General features: G+C 37.9%; 1 protein-coding gene and 1 long non-coding RNA gene across 2 annotated transcripts in view; one reads left to right on the top strand and one right to left on the bottom strand.

Annotated features, from left to right (window-relative positions):
* LOC110064527 (transient receptor potential cation channel subfamily A member 1-like) overlaps positions 1–13,968 on the top strand; it is a 29,124-nt gene extending 15,156 nt beyond the window's left edge. Inside the window, exons 15-30 of the mRNA XM_089286864.1 lie at positions 698–867; positions 1,648–1,732; positions 2,402–2,458; positions 2,918–3,001; positions 4,340–4,410; positions 4,727–4,871; positions 5,392–5,415; positions 5,765–5,845; positions 6,327–6,493; positions 7,029–7,089; positions 7,583–7,648; positions 8,029–8,202; positions 8,632–8,700; positions 9,573–9,683; positions 11,304–11,419; positions 12,292–13,968. Coding sequence (XP_089142990.1) covers positions 698–867; positions 1,648–1,732; positions 2,402–2,458; positions 2,918–3,001; positions 4,340–4,410; positions 4,727–4,871; positions 5,392–5,415; positions 5,765–5,845; positions 6,327–6,493; positions 7,029–7,089; positions 7,583–7,648; positions 8,029–8,202; positions 8,632–8,700; positions 9,573–9,683; positions 11,304–11,419; positions 12,292–12,436 — 1,626 coding nt within the window. The 3' untranslated portion in view covers positions 12,437–13,968. The remainder of the gene's footprint in view (positions 1–697; positions 868–1,647; positions 1,733–2,401; positions 2,459–2,917; positions 3,002–4,339; positions 4,411–4,726; positions 4,872–5,391; positions 5,416–5,764; positions 5,846–6,326; positions 6,494–7,028; positions 7,090–7,582; positions 7,649–8,028; positions 8,203–8,631; positions 8,701–9,572; positions 9,684–11,303; positions 11,420–12,291) is intronic.
* A 5,226-nt stretch (positions 13,969–19,194) lies between these two features.
* On the bottom strand, positions 19,195–24,391 carry LOC149114390 (uncharacterized). The gene is made up of 3 exons (XR_016206456.1): positions 24,149–24,391; positions 23,311–23,394; positions 19,195–19,837 (listed from the first exon to the last, which is right to left on the bottom strand). It is a non-coding gene; the product is annotated as an uncharacterized LOC149114390 (long non-coding RNA).
* Positions 24,392–25,136: the final 745 nt, after the last annotated feature.

A 25,136-nucleotide genomic window follows, 5' to 3' on the forward strand; every position in this document is an offset into this window, starting at 1 on the left:
GACGACCCTAATACGACAGTTCTAAAGCTCTTCAAATTTAGCACTAAACAAGAGTCTATTGTTGGAATTTTGTTATGGATATTGCATCAAAATGCTAGATCTCAAAAATAACCTCTGCGATATTTGGTAACAACCCCTTCCAAAAACACGTGCCGTCTGACGTCTTGACAATCTTCGAATTTACCAAAAGGCTTTCTGGCGGGTGACTTTTCATGTAATAAGGACTATGCCCGATGAATTGCTATGTTTTGCATCAAATTAAAGGAAGCCTGGAAATTATAGTTTACCAAGATAGAAAAAAAAACAAACACCAAATAGTCGGTGAACAACATTCGCAGAGAAATTAAGATGGCGGCGAATGAAAGGGATTAAGATGGATTGTAGTTAACAAAACTTAAATTACATTGACTCTCTTAATAGACCATATTCGTATTCTCGGTAATGGACTGGAACTAGCTTGCGACTGAGGTTAAAGCGGCATGAGCCCCCACTTCAAACTAGTTCTAGTCTGATACCGAAAATACGAATATGGTCTATTGAAATGAAATATGTTAAACATGTGCTATCTCAGAAATACGCCTTCAACATAATAAAAAAAAAATTGACATCTCAAAAGATGAAGACATTGATCAGATAGAGCTCAATAGGAAAACGTTATCTAGATGTTAAAAGATATTTTACTTTATTTTTTCTGCAGAACACAGCCATGCACCTGGCAGCAATCAATGGTCACGCAGCCGTGGTGAAATATTTTCTGTCACATCCCAGAGCTCTTGTTCAAATGAATGGAAACAATAAAAATATTTTGGACATTGCTGTTGCTTCAGAATTCAGAGAAGTTGCAACAGTTATAGCAAAACACGAAAGGTCAGTATTAAAATCTACTTTCTTCTTTGGCCTTTTACGAAATTAATCTTCACGGCTATTGGTTAAAGTTAAATCCCCGTCTAATGAAAGTGTCGCTTCTTGCCGGAACTTATCACTGTTTTGGTACCATTTAGCGACTAGCAGTGTTTCTTCCCTCTCTGATTCGGATGCTAATCCATTGCAGGACTAGCCCCCAGTATTTTAAAAATTCGACAGTACCCATTTATATACGTGGATGGAAGTGGGCATTATGTTCCAGTTCTGAGGGTAAATTGTCTTTCCCTAGACAAGAATGTAGTGACCCCGGGAACCAGGGGTCGAACTCGGCCCTCCCTATCCCGAGTCCAGTGCGGAAGCCATTAGATCACCATGCTTCACCGCACATCATCATCGGAAAAATATTCTTGGCAAGTAGAACTACAATCCTAGAGTCTTGGGACACTGCAGGGCTCGGAAAATTGAATTATGACTTTACACTTTCCACAAAATAATGCCCCACCAGCTGGTAGTTTGTCAAATGTCCTAAGGACCTTTGGCCACTATTGTTGATATGTTTAGTAATCCCACAACTGCTCACAAATTGTAGCCTGGTAACGTGCCCTAGACGGGGTCGAATACTGCTTGTAAAACGAACAGTGGACTTGGCTCGAGTTGAGAGCTCCAGATTGGAGCCATGGCGGTGTCATTGTGGTTTATTGCTGGACAAGAACCTTTATTTTCTAAACTAGGATAGATTCGTCATACATGTCGGGCGATTCTCTTTTATAACATTAATTTCAGGTGGCAGGAGGTTTTGTCCCAATGCTCAACGGGGTTGGTACCCGTGATGCAAACCTTGGTTCGAAAGATGCCGGAAGTAGCTGTGGTAAGTGACGTAACGCTGGAAGATGTGACAATCAAGCTTCAGGTTTTCTTTTATAAGAGAGGTCAAGAATAACGCTTACGACAAACGACAAACTGCAAAAATTACCTCTGATTCTGTGTTCTGTTCTTTAAATAAATCACACAAAAACAGAAAAGCGTCCCCTACTATTCATCACAAACACAAATAGACGATTCAACTGAGGCCTTGAGCTACAGTTGTTCTTTTAAATCCAAGCAGTAAGGCTTCAGTCGAATCGTCTATTTGACGCTACTGAAGGACAACTTTTTAAAGTATTTTAACTTGCACATAAATGAAAAACCTCTGCTGCTATTCACCACAAATACAAATATTTTCACTCTACTGTACAAAAAAAAAAGAAAAAAAAAAAACTGACAAAAGACGGAAACGAGTTTATTTTTGCCGTTTGCCGTTAACAGCATACCTTTCCATTCTACCACGTGTATGGACATTTGTTTTAACCCAGCCCGGGAGCTGAACTCGACCACGTGGGCTGTAGTCCAGTCCCTAAATTCTTGAAACTCAGGCGCCAGAAGGGAGAGTCTCTCTTTTTTCTCGCTTGGGTTACACCCCTCAGGGAGAGTTCAGGGACTGAACTTCAATCGTTCACGCTGCTCTTTTGAAAAATTCGTTAAAACGTCTCTCTCATAGTTCTTCTTGGATCAGTGCATGGAAGAGAAAGGAGACCGAGATTCTGAGAACTTTATGGTAGGCTCATTTAGTCAAATATATAACTCTGTAAACTAAGACCTTTTACTTGACAAAGCATAGTGAATAAATAGAGTTAGATGGAAAATCACTATTTCTTTATATAGCATCCTGAAATTTTTACTAATTTTGCTCGAATCTGAATAACATATACATCCAACAACAAAATGTTTAAGCGATTCTCTTGCCAAAATTAAGAAGAAAACAGAAATATCTTACAAAAAAGCGATTGCATAGACCTTTTTACCGATACGGCAGCCATTTTGAATGCCACTGTTTCAGATAGGTATTATGGGACGCTTAAGGGGCAACTACATACTAATTCGGTCCCTGAACATCCCACAGTGTCTCTCAAATCAATGTATATCAAAATGGCTGCCGCATCGGTAAGAAGGTCTATTCTTTTAAAATTTTATTACTAGTTTGACTCCTTTAAAAATCGTGACAAATATTTTCCAGATAAAATACGACCTGAATTTAGTTCAAGGCCAGCATCCTGGAGAACCTCTTAAAGCTGACAAAAAGTCGCTGCAACTTATTGAGGTAAATATATAATTTAAAATACTAAGTATATTGCGCGTACCGTCTCATCGGCCCGATTTGTCGGGCGCGATCAATACTGTAGGTTATAATCCATCAAATATTTTCGCTCGCGCGCGATTGGTCTAAACGCGTCACGTGATCGAATATTCCCCAGCTAAAACTGGGAAGTATTAGAAAATATTCCCCAATTTTCAAAACTGCGCGTGTTGCGAAAAAGATTTGAAGGATAATAAAGACAATAGCCTCCAATTGGCGCGAAAATATGCTCGGATATTTGTCCTTAGACATTATCTGTTCCTCGAAGCTCACAGTTTTCTGAGAGCTACGCTCTCGGAAAACGTTTCGCTTCTCGGGGCAGATAATGTCCGCGGACAAATATCCGAGCATATTTTAGCGCCAAATGCAGGCTATTGTATATATATCGCATTGGTAAATTAACAGTGCGAGCACTGCAGATCGATGTCGAAAAACGAAAAATTCCTGACTATGCTCCAAGTAACTGGAACCAGTACTGACTGATATTGTTTCCTATAATCAAATAAAATTGGAGAGAAACGATTTTTTTTAGCTAAGAACACCAGCGAAGGTCTACAGTAGCCTCGAGCTTTTTCTTTACACTGGCACATAATTCTTGAATTCTTGTAAAAAATAGATTTTTGTTGAATTTCCCTAACAAATGGCGCTAATTCTCAACATCCTACTGCGTGTTCATATTCTGTTTGTGCTTATGGCTAGTGACAAACAGCCCTTCTTGAGCAATAGAAACGAAATCAGTTGTGTGGCATCGTTCCCACGAGCCTCCCTGAGCTCGGTGGCTAAGCAGCTGGCAGCTTTAATTTACACGCATGCTGCTCAGGTGGCTTTAAATGCATTTTCACCCTCCACGAAAATATCCACCCAAACTCATATGCATGGTAACATTATCCGCGGAAAAACTGGGTAGCATGTCTAAAAATTAACTCAGTTGGCTTAATAATAATAGGCATCCGTCATTCTCGCGAGATTATGGATACGCGCTCTGGGTGATAGTTCTGGCTTTAACACTAGCACTAGTGCTGCGTCGAGTGTGACTTGTCAGGCCGATTGGCGAGTTACAGTCTCTCCCGCACTGGGTGCAGGTGTAGTCTGACGTTGGTCTGTCTCCATGCCTTCAGAGCTTCCTTCTCTGTCTCTTTGTTTCATTTTGTTGGGCAAGTGACTCTTCATACTTGTAAAAGCCCAGCTGGCTTACCTCGAGAATTAGGCCTATATGGGGGATTAACTTTCTAACCCGTCATCCTCTCTTGGCTCCGGGGGGAGGAAATTCTAAATTGGTGTTTTTGTTTCTTATCTTTAAAGACAATGGCAAGTTACCGACGCGAGAGCTGTCTGACTCATCCTGTCAGTTTCACATTATTAAATATGAAATGGTAAGAATGTATATTGAGTGTAAATTATTATCTGTTGGAAAATATATATCGCAGTGGCTTTGTTTACCCGATATTTTCTTATTTTACAACATGCGACCGCATGGTCACGGAACAAAGAAAATTTGTCCTGCTTTGACTCCAGAGCTAGCTTGGTTCTACATTGCCGGGTTAAACATCAATACCATTCAACATGGCGCGCTAGAGCAGTTTCATCGCCGCACTTTTTGTCCTGGCCACCTTTTGCAGCTTTTTAAACTTTTCTTAGAAACCTGCAAAATTGTTGTGCGACATTTTAACATGACTTGTTTTCTCACAGGAAGAAATTTGGTTGGCTGACGTTTGCTGTGAATCTTTTGTCATATTTCGCGTTTTTGATTCCATTGACATATTTGGCTGTGTATGGACATACGAACGAAGACACTTTGTGCATTAAGGACAATTCTACTGAGTCTGGTTACGAGGTATTCATATTCCATTATTCTTTTTAGCGGACGTTTGATTGACGTGCGAGAAAGTGAAAGATCATGAGCTGGCGGTTGGGGGAGGGGTGGTAGAGAAATTCACAGTCGGTCGTGTAGACTATTTTGTAGTAGCAATAATGGTGTTTTCAGATACTGTAAAGCTTACAGACGTGTGATTCGCTGGAAAACCAAGCTTTAGGATTTGTCGGAGGAAAAATATACAAAAACAATGTCATTATTATTGTTGTTATCATTATCATCATCATCATCATCATTACTCTAGACAAACGATTTAATGTTATTATTTGTAGTTACTTGTTATTAAAGCAGTCTTCCAATGCAGCGCGTCTTGGAACGAAAATGCACCAAGCCATGTTTATCCCAAGGCGTGTTATATTCCGTTATACTTGGCAAGTTTTCCAGCAACTTGTGAAGCTACAAAATTGTGACATCATATTGTTATTTAAGCCTCTATACTGAATAAAATAGCCCTATTAATTGTGTATATTTTTTTTCTCAGGAAACGTGTACCAATTCAGATCTGGTAGGTACTCCTAATTATTCTGCCACCAAAATTACCTTTTCAGGTTATACACGTTCGTGTATTAGAAAACTGGATTTAATAAACCACGGTGAAAATCTCATATTGTTTTTCTTTCGCAACATTTAAGTCTTCAAAATTTATCTCAAGCCGCCTATATCAAGATCTAGAGAATAGGACGATTGGACAGGAATACTTTTGACCAATGGGAATCTATATCTGTTTCTAGATTTGGATACCCCTGTTTAGTGCAACTAACTTTGATAAATAAAATCTGTACGAAATCCAGGACGTAGTCAAATGCCTACGATATATCGGAGTTACATGTATTAATATTTTGATTTATTTTTAGGCAACCCAGCTTATGAGCGCTGTTGTTTTAATTGCGGTTTCCATTCTAATGATCAAGCATATTTTTTCACTGATACGCAAGGTAAACCTTCTTTGTTAATAACTTTAATGATTAGTAAAGTTTCGTCTTATTATGGGTCAGTAGCCTGCGAGCACGCCCTTGAGGAGACCCCGTACTGCAAGAGCTGCCAAGATTTCATTTTATTTATTTAATCACCATTATCCGTTTCGACAGTGCAAGAGCTGCCAAGATATCTTACTTGGTAGCCTCTCGTTGGCGTTCTGTTAGTTGGAGCGTAGTACGAACCATTTTCTGGCAATGTGCTGTGGAGTTTTAAGGCGTCAAAGATGCAAGGTCTTCCACCATACCTTGGCTCGGCTGGATGTGTACTGCCTGGTGCCCCTGTCTTTGTTATTTAGTGATTAATTAGTTGCTGAAATAAATTTCTTTGGTGCTGTTGCACAAGATGAACTTTTTTTAGGGTTCTTATGATCTAGTCATTGTTTTGTGACATGCATTTTGTTTTTAATCGCGTTTCTAATAAACGCCATTTTTCTTCCAGCGTATGGCATACGTGCTCATCTTCTTAAATTACGTGGAGTGGTTATGTTACATCGCATCCTTTGTTTACGTCATACCAATATGTGACTGCAAGAAAGGTTATAAAACGGAGGTGGGCGCTATTGCGCTATTCTTTGGTTGGATGAACCTCATACTTTACTTCAGAAGGTAGGTTGTGGATATTTTGGTAACTTTTGGGTATCCTTTTGGGTATCCAACTTCCTTTATCCCACAAGTATGTTACTGTGTATTTTGTGCCGTCCTTGGGTTGCGAGCATAGACGGATCTTTATGAAAATCCTAAACATGGATTTCAATTACAAAATGATGGATGGCCATTTTTGACCTTCACCAAGATTAGCTGAAACGCTTGCGTTGTGGGAGGAAAGGGAAGTGAAGACTTTTCCAAATCACCCTTCAAATTTTAACACATTTCAAATACAGTCAGCTCCAAGAACATGTTGGTCCACCCAGACCACCCCAGTACACCTGTTTGTCATGGATGGGTGCTAGGAAGAATCGTGGTATTGCTGGGTGAAATTTATTCAGACATTCATGGAAGTTAAAGCACATTGTTGGAGCCGAGTGCGAGAATTCTGGCATTTTAGCTAAACAGTTAATCAGTGAACGCATTTAGACTTAGTTCCTAATGACTGATCTTTCATGGTCATGACTCATGAATTTTCTTTCATCTTCTTATTCAGGTTGTCATCCTACGGCCAATACGTGATTATGCTGACTACCATGTTTGTCACACTTGTCAAGGTGAGGAAACTGTACAGATATGGGCAAACGGACAGACAAGCAAACAGGCAGACAGGTAGATCTAGAGGGACAGATCTAGACAGATAGATCTAGACAGGCAGACAGACAGACAGACAGACAGACAGACTGACAGAAAAACAGAAAGACAAGTCTAGACAGGCAGATCTAGACAAACAGATCTAGACAGGCAGATCTAGAAAGGCGGATCTAGACAGGCAGACAGACTGACAGACAGACATGTAGACAGACAGTTAGACAGATATCGTAGTATACGGAAAAAACAGACAGACCAAGACAGAAAAATTAGACAATAAAAACGGACAGATAGTCAGTTAGACAGGCAAACAGACAGACAGACACATAAAAAACCATCACGCAGATTCACAGACTTACAGTTAGACATACTGATAGGCAGAGAAATCTACGAGAAGGGTTTCACAATAAGACTGCTTCGAAATAATTGAATTTACTTTATTCCATTCATTCCTTTAAGGTTCTGCTCTTGTGGATGCTGTTTATTATGGCATTTGGAACGACGTTTTATATGATTATGGATCATGTAAGTTCTCTTATAGCTGACTTAGGTGCATGACAAAATGAGTAACAGTACTTCAGTTTAAAATGCATTATACTACCAACTCTCTTAAAACGGACACCATGGTAAGGTGGACACCTCCAGGATGCGGTGGAACGGCGAAACCTTGGAATTAAACGAGTAACAGTAGGTCAAGGCCTTAGTCGAGTCGTTTAGTTTCCAAAACGGAAATGTGGTCAAACACTATTTTGAGTGTGACAGCATCAATGCATATTTCAAAAGATAGAAGTGTTTTTTCAAAGTTCAGATAATTCTTTGTATTACATCAGTGTTCTAAGGACGTTTGTCCACCGTTGCATAATAGTCATGTTATGTGCTAAGTGTGGCGACTTTCTTGTTTGTAGGAACACTTCAGTAACTTTTCATATGTTCTGATGACTATGTACGTGATGACGCTGGGAGAATTGAACTACCACGAAGATTTCTTTCCTTGGGATGAATTGCCTTTTCCAGCCCTCACCAACATTTTGTTTGTTGTCCTTGTTCTCGGAATGCCAATTATTATGATGAATATGCTGGTATGTTCATAATCTGCTTCGTCGATTCATTGAACTTTACTTGTCTCCCTTCAGGACTAACGGTTTCTTCTAATACTTTGATGCCTTTGGGTTAAGATAATTACCATCGACTTATAATAATTTTAAACTGTTCAGATAAGGAGTGTTTAAGTGCTATACAACTACGTCGTAGTTGTAATAAATCACACGTTTTTGTCGTATAGCTTCGCGTCAGACTAATTCTATAGCCTTTTTAACCGTAGTTTTATTTAGTCTAATGTAATACTTATTTTACAATATAATTTTCTACGATTAGGGTCTTGGATTTCTTATTAGGATAGGTTAGTTAGGTGTTCCCAGTTAGCAAACGTAGACCGTTGTACTGTAGTAAGCTAGGATGATTGACACAATAATAAAGTTATTGCTATCATCCTTACATCATTATTTTAGGTTGGTCTCGCTGTTGGTGATATCGACAAAATCCAGCAGAATGCTCTGATGGACCGCTACGTATTACAGGTAATCCTGCGGGACACGGGGCGCTTTCCATTCGACCAAAACTTTCGGAAACTTTCGGAAATTTCCTGAAATTCTCAGTTGCAAATGGAACAGCATTTTCCACAATTTTCGTAAAAGAGGAGAACCTCGCGAGATACAACCAAAATTTACAAAAATTTCTCACTAAGAAGTCCGGTTCTATTTGACTTTAAGCCCGGAATTTCTGGAATTTTCGGTTGAATGGTTTGCATGCAGAAAATTTTACAATTTTCGGATTTTCCAAAAATTTTCCAAGAAATCGTTCGTACCATTTGCTCCCGTTTCAAAATTACGGGAATTGTTTGGTTAAATGGAAAGCAACCCATGCAATGTTTATACACCAACACAATGGGCGCCAAAATCGAGACTGCAAATTATAAATGTCATTCGTGACAAATGTTCTTCGTAGATAACATCAAGTTTAATTCAAAGTTACCACTTTAGCCAGTCAAAATCACATGGACAATCTAGTGAACCATCAAAACTTTAAGCAGATTCATGTAGCTGACGCGAACGCGAGAAAACTGCGCGAGCGAGTTACGATTGGTTTTGGTTTTACTTCTGATAGGATGAAAAAGTTGCGCGAATTTTTTAAGCCAATTGTATAGCGCAGTAATGCACAATCAACTATTTTTCTACGCTCAAGTGAAAAACGCTCTGAACTCAATACGGACTTTTCAATTACGCTATCCATGCTTGCTACTTTTACATCACAACAAGACAGAAAAACCACCACCACCACCACCACCACCACCACCACCACCACCAACAACAACAACAACAACACAAAAAAAGAATACAAAACTAAAGCAAGCAATTATAAAACAATGAATTTCTCTTGTTTTGTTTTTTAGGTTCAGTTACTCTTGGATATTGAGAATTCTCTACCACTATTTATTCTTAAGCGTCTTCAAGTGCACAGTTACTCTGAGTGCCCAAACGGCCCCAAATCGATCAGAACAAAGGTAAGTTACCGTAAATCCTATGTTAAGCTCCCCCCCTCTCAACTCTAATAAGCCCCCCTTTTTCCAAGGAAGAAAGTTATTAAGTCCTTCCTCTTCTTTAAGCCCCCTCTCCTCCCCCCTTATTCCACACAGTCGAGTTAGTAAACGATAGACTGTATCTGTAGTGTAATCACGACTGTAACACTTCATATGGACTGATCCGGTATGGTTTATTCACGTGCTGAAAGTTTGAAGTTGTTTTTGATCTTCGACTGCATGACCTCCAACTTCATGTGCTTGAACTTTTCACTTTGCGTTCTAGTTCTTTATGGAGAATTGGTACCATCTTCTAGCTGTGTGTTTAAATAAGCCCCCCTTTCTCATCAGGCCCCCTCCCCTTCAAAAGTGCTTGACCTCCAACTTCATGTGCTTGAACTTTCCACTTTGCGTTCTAGTTCTTTATGGAGAATTAATACCATCTTCTGGCTGTGTGTTTAAATAAGTCCCCCTCTCTCATAAACACCCCCCTCCCCCCTCAAAAAGGCTTAAAAAGAAATAAGCCCCCTGGGGGGCTTAATAGAGGATTTACGGTATAAATCCTTTTATCAGTGGAATCCCGATTTCACGGACGCTCGATTTTTTCGAACCCTCCCGATAACTCGAACCAAAAGTCACTTCTCTCCGCCTAGTCAAACACTAATTTTACCCCCGATTTTTCGAACTACCCGATTTTTTAAAAGCAATTTTCGTTTCCCTTAGAAGTTCGAGAATCGGCATTCTACTGTACAAGTGCGAAACATAATATTTTTGCTAAGTGCTGTTGAAAAGTGGTGTGTAATATCTCGATCGAGTGTGTCGACAGCTATAAAACAAGCATATACCCCGACCTATTTTTATTGTCCAACTGCTGATAGAGCAAGGCCTTGCCAGAAGGGGTGTGAGTGGGTTCGGTTTGTTGAGCTATTGTTTATCCCTGTAATTTAGAGCACAGTCATCCCTTATCACTAAAAGTGTCAACAATATTATCCCATAGTTAATAGAGGGAAATGGTTATGAAACCTGGCAAAGTTCTTTGTTGTATGTTTTTGTTGGCTATTTTGGGTGTTGACCCTGCACAAAACCTGGTAAAATACAAAAGGTGGTTAGGTGTGCTCATACAATTAGCCAATAGAAGCATTGCGATTATGTAATTAATGGATAGTCAATGTGCATAAAATTTCGATTGCAAACTTATTTCTGTAAACAAAATATAACGAAAGGCTTAACGCCCCCCCCCCCCCCCACCCTCCACCCTAGGGTCAGAAGTGACTAATCAGGGTAGTGCTAATCTCCAGTTTGAGTAGCATGAAGTGACTAGGAGTATTTCTACTTCCCCCTGGATGGGATGCTAGTTCATCGCAAGGTTACTCACGACATTAAATTCGGCGGAACCGATTAGGGTTCGCATGAACACGTAGCAGTGACCCCAGCCAGGGCTTGAACCCAGACCGCTCGGTGCGATGTCCAGCTCACTAACCATTAGGCCGCCGCACCTCACCGGAAGTTTTATATAGTTTTTAATTGTTGTAATAAAAAAAAACTGATCAAAGTTTGCAATGTTTGAGCTTGTGCGTTAAATGAAACATTTTGATTGTTCTGTAGCTCGTGGATGCTCTTGTGTCGTTTGGCAAACCAGAGTCCACTGAGGTGGAAGAATCCGAAGAACTGTCACCCGGCATGGTACAAATCCTTGCAAGGCTGGAACAACAGGAAAAAAGGTTGGTGTAAAATGTCAGCACTAGCATAAGTTCATTAGTTTGGGTTATTTCAGGAGTTACCCTAGGTTAGGTTTCAGTGGGTTCCCTTATCCTGCGAAAATGAGTCCCTGTATATTGATAAGCGTCTCCCAGTTACATGAAAAGATGGCGGGACCTTATCGTGAACACTTCCTACGGTCAAACGTAGTGAGATCCTGGGTATTAGATTGGCGGGACTTAAAGAATAGTGAGGTGGTACCCTCGGTTACAACAGAGGAATTGGTTGGTGCAGACTTACTCGCTTCTAGCCAGCCCTTTGCCAGTGCTAATTAGACAAGAAACCATCTATAGGCATTTCTTTTTGTACGTTCATTGCGTATGTTTTTCTCTTAACCCGAACAGAATTTTTGCGTAAAATTAGATCTTCTTTTGTTTAAATGACTGCCTTTCTATACTAGATAAGTTTACTATTGCATGCGAAAGTTTTAACACGAGAATAGAGAGTAAATCTATTCAGAGGGAGCAAGAGATCCGCATGACTCGATCAAAGGCTAGATCTTGCGCTTTTGTTTACTTAACGATTAAACTCCTATTTAGCCCGAGGTTGGGGGAGGGAGGGAGGGAACAACAAGTGTCCCAGAAGACTTCAAGCTTTTGTAATTTGAACGATATTCCAAGCTTTGAAACTTTTCCTTTTTCCATTTCTTTATAATTGAGTGTACGAGTTGCAGTTTGTTTGGAGAGCCTAATATTAGAGAGTTTAGTGTCGACCGCTTTACCGTTTTTAGGGGTGTTTCTGGCCGATTGGCCACGCTTGCTTTCCTAAGAATTCTGCGTCACCGCTCACGAACAATAATCATCATTTTAGGTATGAATTATTTTTTTTCTTTCAGAGCGGATAAAATGTACAACATGTTAAGAGATCAGGCTGAGTTGTTGAAGGAACTGAATCAGTTGACTCGCGTGGAAGGAGTTAGTTCTCGAGACGGAAAGAATGGAGAAGAAAAGAAGCAAAAATCAGGGTTGTTTGGTTTTTAATTCAAAGGAATTTAACCGAACACTAAGGGAAAACGTTTGTGAATGACGTTAGCAGCGAGAGCGAGGAACCTCTTTTAAGATCTACTTGTCTTAGTATGGTGAAAGTAGGGAAATCTGATAAGTTATTTATTTGTATGACCTGCGGGTCTGGCTTTGAATTAATATTTTACTGAAGAAGCTGTCAATGCAACGTAAAAAGTTTTGAGCTTTAATTACATGTGTGTATTTCGTATGAGCGATACAAAGTTATTTTTTACTAGCACTTATGACTGGCTATGGGTGGAGTGAATAGGTCTGAAATCATATTATAGGATTAACGAAACGGAGTTATGTAGACAGAATTTAACGGCAAGTCGAATTTTTGTCTTCGCTTGACAATTAAGATGGAAGTTAACATAGAACGTAACATTCGCTTTTTTACAGTTCTGTTCTTAGTGACCAGGCCTTTCAGCAGAAACGAGGCAAGAGAGTTCTTCGTTATGGTACGAACTTTACTACTTACTTATTGCCACCATGCCAGGTGTGGCGGATAGGGCAGCAACGAAATCACGCCACCCCTGCCTATCCTTAGCCAGTTTTTCAATGGTGCTCCAGTTGTACTTGAATTCATTCAACTCCTTCTCAACCGTTCTGCACCATGTTTTTTTGGGCTTCCTCCTCGACACTTGCCCTCCGGTGTCCATCGCATTGCAATTCTTGCTATGACACGAACCTTGTTACTTTTAAAATGTAAATTATTCTGCTATCATGCTTCTGTAAATAGTTACTTTTATCTTCATCATCACAAAGGGCGCTTTGCATGTAACAAAAAATCGCGGTTCGAATTTCCGGACATTTAATTTGCAACGGCGATATTGAACAGTATTTTCCGAAATTTTAAGGTCAAAAACCCTTAAGGTATACCGAAATTTTCTTAAATTTCATCCCGAGAATTTCAGTTCGATTTGATTTTGCTCCCAGAATGTCAAGCCTTTTTCGGTTGAATGGCTGGTATTTCGGAATTTAACAATTCTCCGATGTTCCGGAAACCTCCCAGTGAATTTCCATGCCATTTGCACCTGTTTTGAAAGTTCCTTAATTTTTTAGTGTCATGGAAAGCGCCCCAGGTCAACCCAGCCAAGATCAACCAAAAACTCGTTATCTTGCAGGGATTAGATTGCATTTCAGTGAAATGAAAAATGGTTAGCAAATTTGAAATTCTTTTATAGCCGTGTTTTGCGGCTCAGTTCAAGCTTGATTTGCAATTGAAAAGAATAATCATGCTATTATTTATTTTTGTATAACTGCGAAATTTACAAACGCCCCCGTATTAATTTGCCCTCTCAAAAAATTTTTGAAGATATTTAAGATTGCGTGGCAGCATAAATTTTACAGCAATCAAAAATTAACAAACAATCATAATGCTTATTTAGGTGGAAGACTCGTTACTATTAAGGCAATAAGGTAATGAGGTCTAACAAAAAAACTGATTGTTTTATGTATATGTACACAGATTGGTAAAGAATTATCAATAATAAATTTAATTTCTATCATATGAGACTAAAACCACATTTTATTTTACGTCTTCTCGCCTTTAAAATTACCCTGGCGAGTCGAGTGACTTGAGTTATTTCAAACATCTTCATTCCTTCATTGCGCTAAAAAGATTCTTGAATCAGAGGATCGAAATTGCTCGCATGAAAGCAGGCCCTGAATTGACCAAAATGGGGAATCGCTAAACGGTTTTAGAGCTACAAACCATGCGCTTTGTCACGTGACTTTTACGAATACGCGCCAAGCGATTTCCTGACCTCGTCGGAGAGTGGGAAAGAACAACCTGCCCAGCATTGAAAAAAATATCCATGAATAGATAACGTGACCAATAAAACAATTCATTTGATTGGCAAAGTGAGTGATTTCCCGAAGAAAACAATTTCCATTTGAATCCGTAATCGCTCAATGGAAGCTCGCGTTGCAAATCATTTTACCTCGCATTGAGTCATCAAGGAATCAGCATCGCAGTTTATTCCTAACTGTGATGAATTTATAGACTTTTTTTGCATGACAAATTTATAAGTGGCACGTTGGGAAAAAGGTAAGGTTCCCGCTTGCTGATCTGAAGTTGGCGGGATGAGGTCGCCGGGTTCGAATACTGGTTTGGCACTGTTTTTTTTTCCTTAGAGCTACTGACAGATGGTTAGCAATGGTTTCAAACGTGAAACTGTCAAACCGGTCGATGGATCGAATTATACACCCATCTTTGTTTTATACTAAATAGTTTTTAATTGGGTAGCTTTTTTTAAACGTCTAATATAAGTTCATCGCTTTAGTAGCCATTTTGTTCACAATGGTCTGGCAGATGTGGCCCCTCACGCGAAATTACCACCAAAAAGTAAATTTTAGGACCTCGAAAGATCGACCAACTGACAGAGCGAGTGAATTATTTCTTTCCCAATTAACTGCTATAACTCATTCTAACTACTGCGCTATCACTCGTTAAAAAGGAACATTAAAGGGTCCTCAAAGGGAACACAGAAGGAAACACAAAAGGGACCAAAATCCGACGCACATTGACAATACAAAAAACGGAACGCTAAAACGGGACCTCAGGGGAACACAAAATAAAAGGAACTTGAAAGGGGGAAAATGAGTATAACCCATAAGAAGACACGGGAAAACAGACAGTGCGCAATGCTTTGGGAAGGCCACGTTGAGAACGAAAGGCAACTTAAATTCACGACCTAATTAATAGCGGGGAAAATGCTCGTCGGAATGAGGGATATACGACTTAAAACTGTAAAGATATGAATTATATCTATTAAATGGCCTAGCTATTGTGTATATTTGACTCATACCGGCTCACGTGATCTCCACACAAACAAAGAAAATGCAGAACGTTTTCAGTGCAAAGCGTGCAAAGCGTGTTGTCGTCAAGATTGTGAGGTATTTGTTAGCTGATTGGTCTAATCGTATTTTCCATATTCATGATGAATATTGCTGACGTGGAGTGGTTGTTTGTCATTTTGAAATGTTTCCTGTCTGAATAAGATGTGTACTGTTCCCTTCTACACGAGAAGCAAATTCTTACTTTGAAGAAGAAATGGCGACCACGTTTGGGGAAGGACAGTCGATTGACACCCATTTCTGTCAATGGTTAGTATCAACTTCTTTGCACTCTAACTTTGTAAGTGATATATCTATCAGAAATACCGTCGCCAAGTCCTACCACGCGCGCTTGACAGACTCTGTTTACGTTTCGTGTTGAACTTAGAACGACCTCATTCTTTTAGTAAAGGAGAAAAACTTACGGAAGAAGCTAGTTTAGGAATCATTCGAGATCTTTCAAGTTCATAACGGGTTATTTCAATGAGAGTTTGGGTTTCTTCATGAAAATGACGACGTTTGTCGGTCAAAAGTTGTCTTTTACTTGTCCAGCGCACACTCGTGTTTAACAGTTCATTGTGAATTCTTTTACTTCTCCTTTACTCGTTTGTTTCCCGACTTGGAGTTTTTCCTCACCGAATTTTTATCCATTCTAATTTCAGAGAGTAAACGCCTGAAGACAGGAAAGTCAGGAAACCGCGAGGAGATTCAAGCAGATTCGGGATTTAAGCAGGGATGATGAAGACAAAGTTAAGAAATATCATTTGAGACTTTCGTTAAATTGAAATCTTTCCGATAAGAAATGGCAGTTTAGCAAATAGGGAAGACATATTCGAGTTCAAAATTTTATAGTCTAAAATCAGTTTGGTTGTTAAAATTGTTTGTTTTTTTTCTTGACTGAAATACTTGCATTTGAGTGACATTTCAGCACGAAAAACATTTCAATTCTATAGTGAATGCTAACTATCTCTGCCATTTTTGCCGGAAAGGTTTCAACCACTTTCGAGTTATCATTTAGTACATGTTTTCAAATTGTGGAGAGTTTTATTTCTTTGATCGAGCGATCATCAACTTGATTGAATTTAAGTTTATCGGTTGGCATTCGCATGCTTTACTAAACGTATCTTGTCAAAGTCGACAATTTTTTTTTCAAATTGGCGTAAGAACATTCGCTCAACTCTCCTACGTTTGAAAACAGGTTACTAAGAGATGACCTTTACAGAATATTGTGAGGTGGCTCTGCATGTTGAAATCAAACCGTGATAACAATTGGCCTACTGGTTACTCTGATCATGTCAGTCATAGCAAATTCTGTGAGAATATAAACTGGGCAAACATTTCAGCGTTGAACATTTTAATTGGCCTTGTTCTCCAAAATCGCACTACGCAGTGACATTTTACAAAGGTCCAGTTTCAATTTATTACGTGAATTGTCTGTTGGAGAGTGCCCTTGCACAAAAACAAAAGTAAATATCTGTTCGTGGATATTGTTTAACTTTGCAAGCTTATCGTACTCGGTTTAGTTATCAAACACCGTTGTTAAAGATCTTTTCTACTTTTCAAATTTTAAAATTTTCAGATATGAAATTAAAAAGTCTCTAGATCGATTACTCCATTTACAGTCAAATACACGAAAACATTTCAAAATTTCTCTTTTTTGTTCATAAAGGTCACCGAGCTTCTACAAAAGTAGCGTGTTCTCATTCGTTTATGATATGAAATGTGTATGTTAAAAGAGCAATTTTATTGCTCAAAATTTATTAAAGACCAAACGTGTCTGAAAATCATGCAACTTGAAGTTAATTAAAGGTGCTCATGTAGTACAACTCTCAAACGATTTTTATCGTTTCTTTCTACGTCAATTGAAATTTCGAAACACTTTGACTTATTCCAGAACCGTTAATGATTTCTTAGTAAACTTGAATTTGTTAGCAACCTCATTCAAGTTAAATCCTGAATATTTGAAACATTTTGTTGACATGATCACAGCGTATTATTGAACGTTTCCTTTGATGTTTCATTCGTACTTTTCTGGCGGTTTTATGCACCATAGTAACACGCGCAAACATTTCTTTTGTTGAATTTTTTAATATTCCAGTTCAGTGTGCACTGGGCATGCAGAGCCACCTTGAAATAAATGATTCTAGAAGAGGATATTGGGTTTCTGGATTGATCTTGGTGTTTTGAAGGTAGTGGGTAGGTTACGGGAAGATATTCTTTTATACATTTCCGTACGGAAAACGATTGGTTTAAATTGTTTCTTCGGAAGGGGACTTGAAAATCCTTCAGAAACCAAATATATCCTCTTGCTTAACTTCCAGCGAGGCAAATTCTGTCTGTTGTCAAGCAATTGTTTTCAAAACTGCTTTTCAAAAATGTAGGTCTAATTGTCTGATTTTCCAAATTTTCCCGACTGTCATTTGTATTTTAAGCTTTAAAGTGGCTTCAATTTTGTGACTATTCTAAAGCTATCATTTGGTCTGCCGAACATTTTTAATTCGAGATCTAATTTCTAGATTTGCTCCTTTTCAAAAATGTAGCTGCAACTGTTTGATTATTCAAAGATGTTATTGCTTTCGTCCGCAACTGACAGCTATTTTCAATAAAAGCATTTACTATCACATCTTTGATTTTGAAGACTTAGCTCCAATGCTCTGATTCGTTGAAAATGTTATCGCTATCGTTTGTCATGAACAAAAAATTGTGAGCCATTATGTAGTTTCGATTGTGTGATTCTTCTAAAATGATATGGCGATCGTTTTCTACGGACAATTTTTTGAACATTTGCTATTGGGTCTATTGCTTTTCAAGGATGTTTATATTTATTCGATTGTCTGATTCTTCTAACGTGCTATTACTTTTGTTCGCATATGACAAAGTTTTACTACAAGAATCTAAGAGAAGCTATACATTTTGAAGCTTGATAACGAGACATTAACCTTTAATACCTCGCTGGAAGTAATTTCTAGAAGATAAAGAAGCAAGCCATGAACGGGTTTTCTTTAAATTGGCCTATAATTTGTCGGGTTTTGACTTTTTATCTCGGTTAAAAGTGACGGAAGTTCTAAAAGATACTAAACACTAAGACTACATTGAAGTGTTATTAAATTTCATCTCGTATGAGTAATTGGGTTCATGGCATGCCTTTGCTATCTTCTTGAAATAAATTGGATGATGATATCACGTTAAATAGTTTAGCTGTGAATGAGGGGCCGCTGGAAATTTATTTACCGAAATGTGACGAGCAACTTAAAACATCTACAATGTTTTTGCACAACATTGAGAGGATGGCGACATTTTGGAATCGCTATAGTTAAGAGAGTTCATATAGTTGGGGCGCAAGTTACCCGGCTATATGTACAGACTTTCTTAAATATTTCGATTTAGAAATGTTTTCATCCTCTCAGTGTTATCCATAAACATTTCATTTGCGGAAATTTTAACTTGCTCTTCTCACTTTTGTAAATAGTTTTCTAGCTGCTTGTCGTTTTACGGCAGGCTATTTAACCAGATATCATCATGGAATATACCATCTTCAACACAAACAGACATCTATTGGATTCAAAATCTTAGTTTTATGGACAAAAAACTCCTATGTTTGGAATCAATTTTTCCCGTTAGTTTGTGTTCAAGATGGTATATGTTGAATTTTTTTGGCAGGAAAAATTGAAGGGGTTACCCCCTTAAAATTTTTGTCAAAAAAGTTGTCAGGGGAAACGCTGTGCAAATCTTTTCCAATTTTCCCGCCAAAAGTCTTAGTATATATAGGGCAAATTTTTTTGGTCACACCTTTGTAATTAATTTAATTTAATTTCAATAAAATAATTAATTATTGTAAGTAAAAAATTAAAGATGAATAAAACATTTGAAATAAAACACTTGTTGCGAGTAATTCACTGTTTGAAATATTTTATTGACTTAATAAAGATTACAAAAGAAATGCACACCTGAATAAGATGTTGCATTTATTGGCTAGAGTTAAGTGTAAGTGATAACTAAGTAGTTTATATCTTTTTTAAAAAAAAAATGGCGCATGCGTATTTTAAGCGCCCGTATTTTTTCTAAGTCTTTCGGCGGGAAAATTAAAAATTTCTAAACAGATGTTAGTAAGAAGTAATTTTTTTAAAAAATTGGCGCATGCGTATTTTAAGCGCCCGTATTTTTTCTAAGTCTTTTGGCGGGAAAATTGAAAATTTTTAAACCTAGTTTATCAAGTGAAAGAACTTGGCCGAAAAAAAAAATTATCTCAGACTTAGCAATCGATAAACTACAACTGTTAAAAAAGCTTAGTATTTATTCGTCTGAAGTTTTTGTCCAAATAAAATTCTTACAGGAAGTTCTCTGTAGTTTGCATTTAATCTTGCAGAAATTCTCTCAAAGCGTAATTTTCAACAGTCTGATGAGGAATTAGCAAATTCTTCCTAGCGACAGCGGGTTTCAACTAATTTAACTACCTTTCGGAAATATTAATAGTTTGTCTTTGCTTGTCCGTCTTCGATTAATTCTGGCTTGATGGCGCTGAAGAGAAACCCAAGCACTCTGAAAGAAATAAACAAAGAATGATTAGAGTGATTAGAACGCGTAGGCTACATCATAGAAGTTGTACAAAAAGCGGTTTAGCTACGCGAAAGAGAAAACATGAACATTCAAAGCTACAATCAAGGGTAAAAAAAGAATTTTTACTATGCTGATGATTATGCTTATTCTTGTGCTTGTGCTTTGGCTTCCCTTTAATTAAGGTCATAACAGAACTCTAGCGATGGTGTGAAATGTAGAAAACATCAAAACAATTCCACACTGTCAGACAAAATAATAATTTCCATTTCCGAGTTGTGCTTGTTTACTGTTGACGACTACTTTCTAAATATAATAAAGTGAACATTTCGATGTTCGTGCAGACTTAATGATTTACTATTTCAAAACGCGCTCTCCTTCCCCGAGGAAATTTGCATCCCTAATGTCACATTTTGCTACAAGATATATCTTAATTTCGAATTAGAAAGCACTAGATTAGCGCGAAAAACTGAGCGAATCTGACCGAACGAAAAATAGCGCAGCCTTGTCGGCCGTAATATGTAAATTATTTTGAATTTTTAAAAAAAGGTATAACTTACAAGGTATAACTTACAAGGCAAGAAAATTAGCTACAAGACTTCTGGTAAATACTAAACGAAGAGAATTTTCATGAGTTCAATTTGAATTCTTTCTGATAAATTTTTCCGCCTTTTACACAAGCAGAATTCGAGTATTTTTTTTGGTTTTTGTTTTTCTTCTCACCGCATCAGTTGTTGATACTAGTAGCACATCGAGTTCACGTGCCTAAGGTGGGACAGTACAAATTAAAATATTTATAAAAATAAATCCTACTTTTTGTCACTTCGCATTCCCATTCGTTCAGTTCTTTAGTATTTTGGTAGAGCAATATTCAAATAAAAGTTCGCTTCTGGACAAAAACGTTACAAAAATTACCTTTATTTCCGCCTAAAAATTAAAAGAACAAAAATATCGCTAAACAAACGGTTTGATAAGCAGAACAATAGCCTTGAATTCATTATTACACTTTTTCGCACATTCTTTCTGACATGCAAAACAACAACATGCGATTTTTTTTTCGTGTTTTAATTTTGGCGGAATTAAACGCTATCTTTTGTAGGATAGAATAGACACATCAATGAAACACATCCAGATAACTGCGAGAAATTTTAAGTCCATTTTATTGGTGTTCTCTTTAGGTTTCCTAGTTAGTAAGATGCTGAACAGTAATATGGTCGTAAAACTAAATCATAAACAGCTATAAACAATCTGCAATTATGGGCTTAATCAGCTATCACCGCATAGATCTCAACCAATTGGTAAATCGGTAAATTACGAACAAGGACGTATAGGAGAATCTTTGTTTACAATATTTGCGTTATTAGCATAAGCGATACAGTTTCTGATGGAGCTACAAAAACATAAGTTCTTAATATTGAAATGGAACAGCAAGATTAACTGGCCCAAGGAATTTGAGCCCGATGAATTGAAAAAGTTTTGTGCGACACGGGTGTAAAAGCACAAAATTTTACAAGACTTTTTAAGACACGCCATCTAAGATGCAGTTCTTTTTCACTCCTTCAGACAAATTATTTTGACAGGTGTCCATATCAATGGACAGTTAGAGAAATTTGGTGAATCAATTTAGTTCTTCGGTTAGCAAATAAAGAGCATAAAAATTTATAATTTCCTGGATAACAATGTCTCTGAGCTGTCATAGAAAACGAATATTATTGTGCCAGTTTCAGAGGTAACAAATAAAGTGACATTCGTTACTTCTCGCTTCTCATTTTATACTCTTCATGTTGTAAAGACTTGATTTTGAAAAACAGTACAAAGCTCTAATTCAAACGTTTCTTTTCCCCTGCTCTATAACCTTTAAGATTTCTGATGCTGGTCATGTGAATAAATCATTTTTTTGTTGATAAAGGAGTCATCAATATAAATTTTTCATTTATAAAACTGTCAAGGAACAGAGATAATTCACAGTTAAATTTCAAAGCATCGTCTGAAACATTTCAAAAGAGGTCTAAAAAATTTTTCATAAATCCACCATTTGTAAAGCTCGAAATAGTGTTTATATTAGAAGACATCAATCTTATCTGAACCAAAGGTCGACAATTTCCGCACAGCCACGAATCAGTCTTTTAGTACATACATAATCCTAACAAGACGGCACCCGATTAATTTTTCGTTAAATATCAAAAGCGATATCACAAGCAAGTAAATGAATTGCTAATTATTAGAAAATCAAATATTTCCTTCCGTGAAGCTATACTCTAATCACGATTTGGAAACAAGCACGAAGAACGTTTGCATGTTTCAGAAAGAGCTAATAAGACAATGTTACTGCTTGAGCCAGGCGCCCCATTTTTCTTTCTGAATCGCTCAACTTTATTTCACTCGGTTTTCGAAAAGCCGATATTTGTTTAAAAGGCAGTTCCCTTACTTCCTTGTTAACCATCCGTTTAAAAAGACCTTAATTAACATCATTTTTTCAGAAAGGGCAACTTTCAATTTCAAAAGGTAGCTCACAAAATGTGAATAGCTCTGCATCAAAAGGCATCTTCAAGTTTCTAAAAGGCGGTACATGCAAAAATTTCCAAAAAAGGTATCCGCACATGTTTTTTTCTTTTTAACAAGAGCACAAATAGGCGAAGTCAAAATTTCAATCAGGCTTCTACAAAGCTTACTCGAAAATCCACGAATAAAGTTTAAAACCCACGCCTAAAATTCCAGAGGGCGACTGCAATATTTCGCAAAGACTTCTACCAACTTCGAAATGATGACAACAGATTTTCAAAACGACGTCTACAAATTTCAAGCAGGCCTAGTTACAGGTTTTAGAATTGTGTCAGCAAAACAAAGAGAAACGCATCTACGCATTTCAAATACGCGCCTTCAAAATTCAAAAGGCGTCTCAGAAGTTTTCACGAAAAGTGTATAAGCCGCATACAGATTACTTCAGCTCTCAAAATTGTGTTAAATGTTAACAAAGACGATCTCAAAATTTCAAAACCCTTAGCCGATTAACAAATTTTATCCTACAGAAAAAAACAATCATGAGGCTTTATTAAAGCACGGCTAAACTAGCTTGCTTTGTCTTTCTTGTAAATAATCACATAGTCATTGTTCTTCCTCAGACAGCCGGAAGTACTAAATGTATTGTGAACTTCCTGGCGACATTGGTCTCTGATCATGATCATGATAAAATTCACGCAACTGCGTCACTATACAATGTGGTTAAAATTTTAACCGATAACTTGGATATCAGCACGCCCTTCCAGACACTTATTGTTATTTATTTAATCTAGTTATATGCATAAGCGATAATGGTCCGCCTAGATTAACACTCGCCATCCGCGGCCAAATAACATGCAATTTTAAAATGAAGGAAAGTAAAGGTTGTTGTTGTTGTTGTTGTTGACACTATTTTAACTACTCCACTGCATTGAACTAAACAAAGCAATCAAATCTACCCATAATTTTCATCATCCGGTTAACGCCATCTTTTCCTCCAATTCTTCGATCTTTCCATCCAATACTGTGTTCTTCATTTGTCCCTGAAGAAATATAAAATAGAAATTTAAAGATCTGATTTTATATTTGTGGTCTAATGGGGATTACTGAAAGAAGACCTGATTATCAAGTTACAATTCCCTCCACTCTCCAATAAAAACCCTCTCTAGGCAATCGTGTAAGTCGCGATTTACGTATTTTGTTCATGATACGTGAGCATTCGGCCTTCTGCAATTATTAAGCTCGCCTTGCTGATACTTGGAACATGTCATTTCGTTGCGTTGAAACAAGTAAACGCAATGAACGCACAATGCAAAACTGGAACGAAAACAAACTTCACACAGAAACTCAATAAGTTTCCAATCACGGTTGGTCGAATGAATTAACCCCCTTGTCAGAAGCTCCAAATGTCGACGTTCATTGCTGAGTGGACAAGGCTTAACTGATATTTATGGAGTGCTAATTGTTTCGAAATGTTTACTAACTGTTCATGGACAACGTTCGAAGGAGAAAAAGACCAAGTTACCCTTATTAAATACACTGGTTTTGTGTAAGCCGGGTCTAAAATACAGGTCACATTCCACAGGTTAACAATAGAAATCCCTACTCTACTGATGAATAACTATGCCAAAAGTTTGCTCTCGATCTAAAACAACATTTCCGCCGAGTGCTAGGGCTAATTAGGGCTAGGACACTGAATCTTGGTGCTGTTTATTAATCTGTAGCACAGTGACCTGTACCCTGATCTGTTGAATGCGACCTGTAGTTTAGACCCGCCGTTTTGTGTACAGTTCTTACCTTGTCAAGACGTAAAGAACGTTTTATTCGAGGCACGTCCATGCAAGGTTTGCTTGAAGTGAATTAACTTTTCGTGGAAGTGTTTGTGTTTCGTAACGGCTCCAAACGAAAGGACAGTCCAAAATGAAAGCTTGGTTCTTGTTCACAGAAGTGGCGAAGAGCCAAGTTAAATTTCCGTGGGTTGAATTTTGAATAGAATGGTAGATGTACGACCAAGGAACCCGACGCAGCAAAGTTTCAGCGATGTGTAATTAGCAATTCAAATTTGCACACGTTTTGCGACCACGCACCGCACGGCTAATTAAATGCATTCGTTTGATTGGTTCGTCTTCTCATTGTAATAAGTGCGAGATATTTAAATTTCATTAGTATTTGAGAAGGAATATGAGTGAATAATTTTTGTGTTTGGAACCTGTGCAAAATTGGTTCCTGGAATTATTCCGACAATTCATATTCTGGTCACAAAGCAGAGGAACATTAGCGAAGTCGATTATGACATCCGCTCTAAGACGCAAAATTAAATGTATATAATGTTAATTTGGTTTATTCCTACCCCGAAAAGTTATCGTCGCAGACGTTCTTTTGACTCGTCACGCGTTCCTTTCCCATAAGAAGAGGAACGCATGATGTGACATGATTTGGAGAGGAAGGATTGACATTATTTTGACATTCTGTTTTTTTCTGTTTTAATGCAAACTCATTTTAAGGTTTACTGGATAGAACAGAGTAATGGTTGCCCGACCTCATTCAATCCGCTCTGTTTGATTAGCACTAAAATAAAAAAAGCCTGCGTGTAGCCGTCCACTATGAACTTTGTTTTACACTATTCTGCGTGCAGGCTACATGCGTGTAAGCTACTGGAAATTCTCTTTGAACTGATGCCCTTCTAGAGTAAGGCGCTGTCCACACTTTGCAGGAGAAATTGGAAAACGGTGTTTTCACTCTGAAAACGTAACTTATCAAATATGTTTTCGTCCCCACTCCCCCG

Source organism: Orbicella faveolata, unplaced genomic scaffold, assembly GCF_042242905.1.
Source record: "Orbicella faveolata isolate gen_17 unplaced genomic scaffold, um_ofav_v1 contig_14, whole genome shotgun sequence".
NCBI lineage: Eukaryota > Metazoa > Cnidaria > Anthozoa > Scleractinia > Merulinidae > Orbicella > Orbicella faveolata.